At 37.6% G+C, this 8,160-nt stretch overlaps 1 protein-coding gene across 1 annotated transcript; it reads left to right on the forward strand.

Annotated features, from left to right (window-relative positions):
• The first annotated feature begins 235 nt into the window (after positions 1–235).
• tmem276a (transmembrane protein 276a) lies at positions 236–7,785 on the forward strand. The gene is made up of 4 exons (XM_073832003.1): positions 236–838; positions 1,990–2,103; positions 5,738–5,875; positions 7,027–7,785. The coding sequence occupies exons 1-4, from the start codon at positions 466–468 to the stop codon at positions 7,284–7,286; spliced, it is 885 nt and encodes a 294-aa protein (XP_073688104.1). The 5' UTR covers positions 236–465; the 3' UTR covers positions 7,287–7,785.
• Positions 7,786–8,160: the final 375 nt, after the last annotated feature.

The following is an 8,160-nucleotide window of genomic DNA, read 5'->3' on the forward strand; positions in this document are numbered from 1 at the left end:
CCACCGCCACCACCACCAACAACAACAAGGTTTTTGAAAGTAACAAACCAGAGAAAAAAAGCATTTATACCCTGGAAGGTTAAAGATTTTTCATTCAGTAATAAAAACTGTTCAGGACAAAGCGATTTAAAAAGTTTGAATGTCAAAAATCTCAAAGGTCCTACATTATTTTTATTCATGGATATATATTTGTGGTGAAATATCACCTGGGAACGTTTATAAAATTCGACCAAATATCCTTTATGGAGACAGCGGCAAAACAGCTGCTGTCTGACGAATCCGGAGCACTTTCATCAGCAGTCTCCAGTGTCGGCATTGGTCCTCCTTCATCCCGAGTCCAAGCGAGCAGCAGCAGAGGCACAAACATGTCTGTCTAGAGCGCCAACACCATATTCATCGTCCTGTTATGTCGGGTTTAGGATGATATGGGTTCGGCGGAAGATGTGACAGTTGTCCGCGGGCATCATGAGGGTATTAACGGCGTCCGGGCTCTTCCTGGCCTTCTGTTCCATCGGGCTCTTGACCATGGCCATCAGCACGGACTACTGGTATGAAACAGATGCGCGAAAACACCGGGACCGATGCAAAAAATACGCCAGCAAGAGAAATGACCCAGGATACATTTACATCTCCAACCAGAACCTCCCACTCCGGATGCGACCGAAAGCCGCTGGTGCGAGTCAGCCGGAGACCGCAGCTCCTCTGCGGGAATCCCCGCACCCTGAGCCCGTCATGGAATCACGCTGCAGCCGCCGCTACAACTCAACCACAACCGGACTGTGGAGGAAATGCCATCGAGAAGGGTTCGATCTGGAGAACGAGGATCTGATTTTTAAAGGTGATGATGCTGAATGGTCCACATCTGAGTAGTAACAAGATTTGAAGTTGATGTTGATCAGCTGTAGTGTGTTTATGTGTTTATTGAACAGCATTGTTGAAGAATGTTTGGCGCTATCCAAGGTGCTGATCTCTTACATCAACACCAACCACACACTCATGTTCACACATTCATCACATCTGAGATCAAATACAGAAACAGATGGAGTCTGTCAGGGCAATGGGATCCTTATGAGGTCTAAGAGACCCCGAGGCCCTTTTATTAGGGAAAACACACTTAACCCTCTCTGGTACAGTATATTATATTTGTTCCTATATATATATATATATATATATATATATATATATATATATATATATATATATATATATGTATATTTCTTTTGATCACTCAATAACAAAAGCAGAAATAGTAGATTTTTCAGTAGATTTGAAAGATTCATACTTCTGTTTGGGATCTGAGAGAAAATGTATAATTAAGTTTTATTAAAAAATAATCAGCTTGGTGTATTTTTAATATGTATAAAACATAATTCCAATGAAAAGTCTGATTGATGTAGTAGTACCCTGCTGTCAGTTATGGATTGAATTTGTTTTATTGTATTTTTCTTCAGTGTGTTCCTGCTAGGCTCGAATTTCACCTGAATGGAAATATTACTGTCTTCACTCTCTAAAGTGACAGAGATGTCATTTTGGGTTCCCCAAAGAATCTTTCAGTGAACAGCTCTCAAAAGAACCATTTTTTTCTAAGTGAGAAAAACATTTTAATAATCTCTTTGTATGCAATGGAGAGGTTCCATGGATGTTAATAGACCTCACTTGTGAAATCTGAAATATTGACACTTTGATTCAATTATAATAATTATTCCATGTGCACCACTTGGTTCTCTGGGACCCCAAACATAAAGTCAATCTCAAGAGGATGAAACTGATTGACTTGGCTTAATTTTGTTTATGGTCCAGTTACAACATTTGATGATCGTAATTCAATTAAAGACATTGGGATCAAAGTTAAGGGCCTGAACATGTGTTTAGATGTTTTCGTGAAATGTGTCTAAACTGCTGTTTTTCACTTCTCCACATAGACTTTCAAACACACATGTATCATCTGATTTGACCAAAGTTTTCAGATGTTTCTCTGAATTTCCTCAGGATTGCTTCAGCGTTGCACTCCAGTGAAGTATTACTATTCCTCAGTGAATATCCCACGGAATCTGCCAGTGAACATCACCAAGACTATAAGACAAGACGAATGGCATGCTCTCCGTAAGTCAGATCATCTCATATTTTCTGCGAGTGTATGTGTGTTATTGAGTGGCTGGGCTGGTAACTGAACATTTGTAGGTTTCAATCTCACAAGCATTGATGTTTAAATCATCACCATTGTGCTTTTGATCACAATTAATCTCAAAGCATGTATTAAGTGCATTATTAGCTATCTTTGTAGTAAAGCATCATTCATTATTTATTAATACATTTGCTGTCCAACATGAAATCTGCACAGAACTGGAACACTCTTAACATTACCTTTGATGATTTTTTTATTTAATAATTTATTTGTTATGATATATTTATTTGATAAATAGATATGCTGCTTTCAGCTATCAATAAGTGTGTACTCTCTGCTTCTGACTCTGAGTCTACCACATCCAGTTTTCAAAAGTCTTGTGAACAAATATGTATGTGTTTCATGGCCTTAGTTAAACATTGTTTTAAACGTTGTTTTCTCAAAAACACAAACAAGTGCATTCAAAAAGTACATATGATATTACAATCTTGAAATGCATCCAAAAACACTTTTTATTTAAAGCATGTATTATGCTATAATGAGACTGCAAAACCTAACACTAAAAGCATTTACTGAATTAGTGATTTAACTTTATCACAACAGGCAATATCTGAATTGCAGTAAATAACAGTTAAAATAACAGCTACTGAATGTAGGAATCATTTTTGTTAAGTTAAAGTGAAGGTTTTAAAGCACTTGTCACAGCACTTATTATTAATATATATTATTGCTCTTTTGTTGGTTTTGATTGATTATATTGTCCTCATTTGTAAGTCGCTTTGAATACCCAAAAGACAAATTATTACATAAGATATGCATATATGCTTTGTTGTTGTGCTGACATTATGTCTGTTGCATTGAACGTATCCCACTTTACACTTTACTTTACTTTAATATTTGGTCCCACTTTATATTAGGTGTCTTTAACTAACATCTGCTTACACCAAAAATGATTCATGCTACACACAATGTACCAATTGTGTTCATGTTGTAGTGCAAAATACTTTTGCTGCTATTGAGGTGGAATTTGGTTAGGGTTAGCGATGTGTTTGGAGGTGTAAGTGTAGGGTTAACAGTGTACTGTAATTATAGATGTAGCTACAGAAATTAATTACAGATGTATCTACACTCTTAAAAATAAAGGTGCTTCACGACACCATAAAATAACCTTTTTTTTGTCTAAATGGTTCCATAAAGTACCTTTAACATCTGAAGAACCTTACTTTTTCACAAAAGGTTCTTTGTGGCAAAAGAAGGTTCTTCTGATGTCTTCATGTTGTTCCAAACCCGTAAAACCTTTGTTCATCTTCGGAACACACATGACAATATTTTTTTGATGAAATCCAAGAGATTTCTAACTCTGCATAGAAAGCAACACAACTGAAAAAAAGTCTATGTGGCATCAGGTAAAACCTTAAATTTTATTGAAAATGACTATTTTTCTATTCTTTCTCTCTTCAGTTGTAAAGAAATTATGTTTTTTAAGGAAAACATTTCAGGATTTTTCTCCATATAGTTTGAACTTCCAAAATGCAGTTTAAATGCAGCTTCAGAGGGCTCTAAACGATCCCAGCCGAGGAAAAAAAGTCTCATCTAGCAAAACAATCAGTTATTTTCTAAAAAAAAAAAAAAAAATCTTAAATCTTAAATGCTCATCTTGTCTAGCTCTGAATGTACTCTGTGTATTCTGGTTCAAAACAGTTAGGGTATGTCGAAAAACTCCCATCTCATTTTCTCCTCCAACTTCAAAATCGTCTTACATCGCTGCAGAAGTACCGACCTAGTATTTACAAAGTGAACATGCAAAGAAGATCAAACAAAAAAAAAAAAGGTAAAACAGCAATGTAGGATGATTTTTTCTGTATGTAAACTTTATAATTACATAATTTGTAATCAGATGGTGTACATTTGCTTATGTTAGTATCAAAATAAGTGTAATAAAAAAAAGATTATTAAAACAGTGATTTACAGCAGGGAAAAAATATTTGATCCCCTGTTGATTTTTCTTTTTGAGTTTGCCCACTGACAAAGAAATCTATCATTTAATGGCAGGTTTATTTTAACAGTGAGAGACAGATAACAACAAAAAAATCCAGAAAAAAATGCATTTCAAAAAAGTTATAAATTGACTTGCATTTTAATGAGAAATAAGTATTTGTAAATCATGTTTCGCAAAACCTGACTTAGTACTTGGTGGCAAAACTCTTGTTGGCAATCACAGAGGTCAGACGTTTCTTGTAGTTGGCCAGAAGGTTTGCACACATCTCAGGAGGGATTTTGTCCCACTTCTCTTTGCAGACATTAAGGTTTTGAGGCTGACGTTTGGCAACTCAAACCTTCAGCTCCCTCCACAGATTTGGGATTAAGGTCTGGAGACTGGCTAGGCCACTCCAGGACCTATATGTGATTCTTCTTGAGCCACTCCTTTGCTGCCTTGGCCATGGTTTTGGGTCATTGTCATGCTGGAATACCCATCCATGACCCATTTTCAATTCCCTGGCTGAGGGAAGGAGGTTCTCACCCAAGATTTGACAGTACATGGCCCCATCCATCGTCCCTTTGATGCGGTGCAGTTGTCCTGTCCACTTAGCAGAAAAACACCCCCAAAACATAATGTCTTTACCTCCATGTTTGACGGTGAGGATGGTGTTCTTGGGGTCATAGGCAGCATTCCTCCTCCTCCAAACACGGCGAGTTGAGTTGATGCCAAAGAGCTGGATTTTGATCTCATCTGACCACAACACTTTCACCCAGTTCTCCTCTGAATCATTCAGATGTTCATTGGCAAACTGCTATATGATCAGGTAGATTTTGCGGGCGCTGCAGGATTTGAGTCCTTCACGGCGTAGTGTGTTACCAGTTGTTTTCTTGGTGACTATGGTCCCAACTGCCTTGAGATCCTTCCATGTAGTTCTGTGCTGATTGCTCATCGTTCTCATGATCATTGAAACTCTACAAGGTGAGATCTTGCATGGAGCCCCAGACTGAGGGAGATTGAAAGTCTTGAGAGTTTCTTTCATTTGTGAATAATCACACCAACTGTTGTCACCTTCTCACCAAGCTGCTCTACAATCTTGTCCCTGACATCCTCAGACAGATCTTTGGTCTTGGCCATGGTGGAGAGTTTGGAATCTGATTGATTGATTGTTTCTGTGGACAGGTGTCTTTTATGCAGGTAACAAACTGAGATTAGGAACTGGAGACTGCTCCTAATCTCAGCTCAATACTTATATAAAAGACACCTGGGAGCCAGAAATCTTGCTGATTGATAGTGGATCAAATACTTATTTCACTCATTAAAATGCAAATCAATTTATAACTTTTTTGAAATGCGTTTTCCTGGCTTTTTTTGTTGTTATTCTGTTTCTCGCGGTTCAAATAGACCTACCATTAAAATTATAGACTGATCACGTCTTTGTCAGTGGGCAAACGCACTTATTAAACATATTACAAAGTGCACTTTTTAAATGTCAACTTAACTGTATCAAGAAATTAAGTATTATCTGCAAGTAATTTTTTTAATAACATGTTTTTAAGATTTGAAGTACACCACAAATGCACATTCAGTATAATTAAGGTTAAGGGATGCTGAATCTCTGTTTTCTCCTGCAGATTTGCAGCGGATGACGGCAGGTTTTATCGGTATGGCCGTGTCCATCATTCTGTTCGGCTGGATCGTTGGTGTGCTGGGGTGCTGGAAACACAATGAGCTGATGCAGTATGTGGCTGGACTGCTCTTCCTGATGGGAGGTGAGACGCACTCAGGACAAATGACCACTAGATGGCAGCTTATTACTGAGAGAAGAAAGCAAAATATTTGCAATTGCATGTTGCTAATTTTTGAATTTCATATCAATTTGGAATAGTTTGTAATGCCATACTACTCCTACTAGAATATAGTACTGTGCACAGTATGCATCCCACAATGCCATATACAGTGCCTTGCAAAAGTATTCATACCCATTCATTTTTTTCACATTTTGTTTTGTTGCAGCATTATGTTAAACTGCTTTAAATTACTTTTTTTCTCATACACCATAATGACAAAGCACAAAACAGGTTGGTAACAACTTTGCAAATTTATAAGAAATAAAAAACGGAAAAGATCCCGTTGCATAAGTATTCATACCCTTTTCTGGGATACTGGAAATTTAGCTCAGGAGCATTCATATTGCTTCTAGATGTTCCTACACTTTGAGTGGAGTTGAACTGTGGCAAATTCATTTGAATGAGTCTGATTTAGAAAGAAACACACCCCTCTCAGAAAAGGTCTAACAGCTGAAAATGCATATCAGAGCAAAAACCAAGTCCTGAGGTGAAGATAACTGCCTGTAGAGCTCAGTGACAGACTTGCGTTAAGGCAATGATCTAGGGAAGAGTTCAGAAAAAAATCTGCTGCATTGAAGGTTGACAGAAGCATTATCCATAATGGAAGACGATTGGAAAATGTCTGCCAGCCCCCATCCAAGCTGACAGAGCTTGAGAGGTGAAAAGGTGAGGCAAAGAATGGCAGATAATTGCCAAATGCAGATGTGCAAAGCTTGTCACATCAGACCCAAAAAGACTTGAGGCTGTAAAGGTGCTTCAACTATGTACTGAGTTAAGGGTATGAATACTTATGCAATGCACACATTTCAGTGTTTTATTTTTACTAAATTGGTAAAATTTGCAAATCTGGTTTTTGCTTTGTCATTATTATGGTGAATGGAGTGTAAATTGATGTGGGGAAAAACTAATTTAAAGCAGTTTAACATAATGCTGCAACAAAACAAAATATGAAAAAATGAAGGGGTATGAATACTTTTGCAAGACACTGTACTTATCTTGACCTTCCATTTTCGATTTCTTATTGCATTGTTATAAACTCACTGTGTGGTTTTGTTTGTAATTGTGTTTCACAGGCACCTGCTGCATCATTTCCTTGTGCACATGTGTGGCTGGCATTAACTTCGAGCTCTCGCGGTACCCACGCTACCTGTACGGCCTGCCGGAGGACATCGGTCATGGCTACGGCTGGTCCATGTTCAGCGCATGGGGCGGTCTGGGTCTGACGCTGCTGGCTGGCTTTCTGTGCACTCTGGCGCCCTCTCTGCACAGTCCTCAGATCAGCAGCAGCAGAAGCAGCACACACAAACCGCGACAGGAGAACGGCATGGTGTGACACATGCTCGCACACTCCCACCATACGCATAGATCCGCTAGCACAGACACGTCACGCTGATATAGACAAGGGTCTTTGTATGTCAGAGAGAAATGGCAAATAAACAGTCACACACTGCAGACATTGTGCAGATCCACTGCTATAATAGATGGGGAAAATAAATCATGATCCAGAATGAGTTCAGCTGAGTTAAACATACTGGAGCTGAAGGAAAACATGCACTGCAAAAACGTCAATCAGCATGACTGTCTTATTTTCCAGAAAAGTAGTGCACTTCAAATCTTCAAAGTGCATTTTTCAAAATTGTAATGGCAGACAATTATTAATGAAATATGTGTTAAATGCAACTGTCACGTGTAATGTACTTGTAATAATGTCAAATTAAGGGGAGATACTGCAGGTAAAAACACTGTTTTTTTCATGCACCTGTCAAGTTGAAGACTTTTTGGTTTTTCATGAAGTGTTTTTTCAGACTAGTGGAAAGAAAACAGCCAAAAGACACTAAATTACTTTTTCTCCTACACTGAGCCATAAATCTCCACTTTAGTAGCACTTACACACACCACACTTTACTTTTGTATTCCTGTCTATATTCTGAAGGTTTTTACAAAGTGATTTGTTCATATATAATTTGCTTGATTTTATAGAACATTTTATTCCCTCCAAAATGGTAAAAATACATTGTTTTCTGTCTGACAAAATTATATATCCAAAATTACGTCTTTAAAAACATTTGACTCTAATATGTCAAAAAAAATTAAACAAGAATTTTGAAACTGACTTCATCCGGTGTTTAGATTTTTGCGCTATAAATGTATGCAAATTAGCACATATTTCAATAAATAATGGCTCATTTGCATATTAAAACCTAACA

The sequence above is a fragment of the Garra rufa genome, chromosome 25, assembly GCF_049309525.1.
Source record: "Garra rufa chromosome 25, GarRuf1.0, whole genome shotgun sequence".
Taxonomy (NCBI): Eukaryota; Metazoa; Chordata; class Actinopteri; order Cypriniformes; family Cyprinidae; genus Garra; species Garra rufa.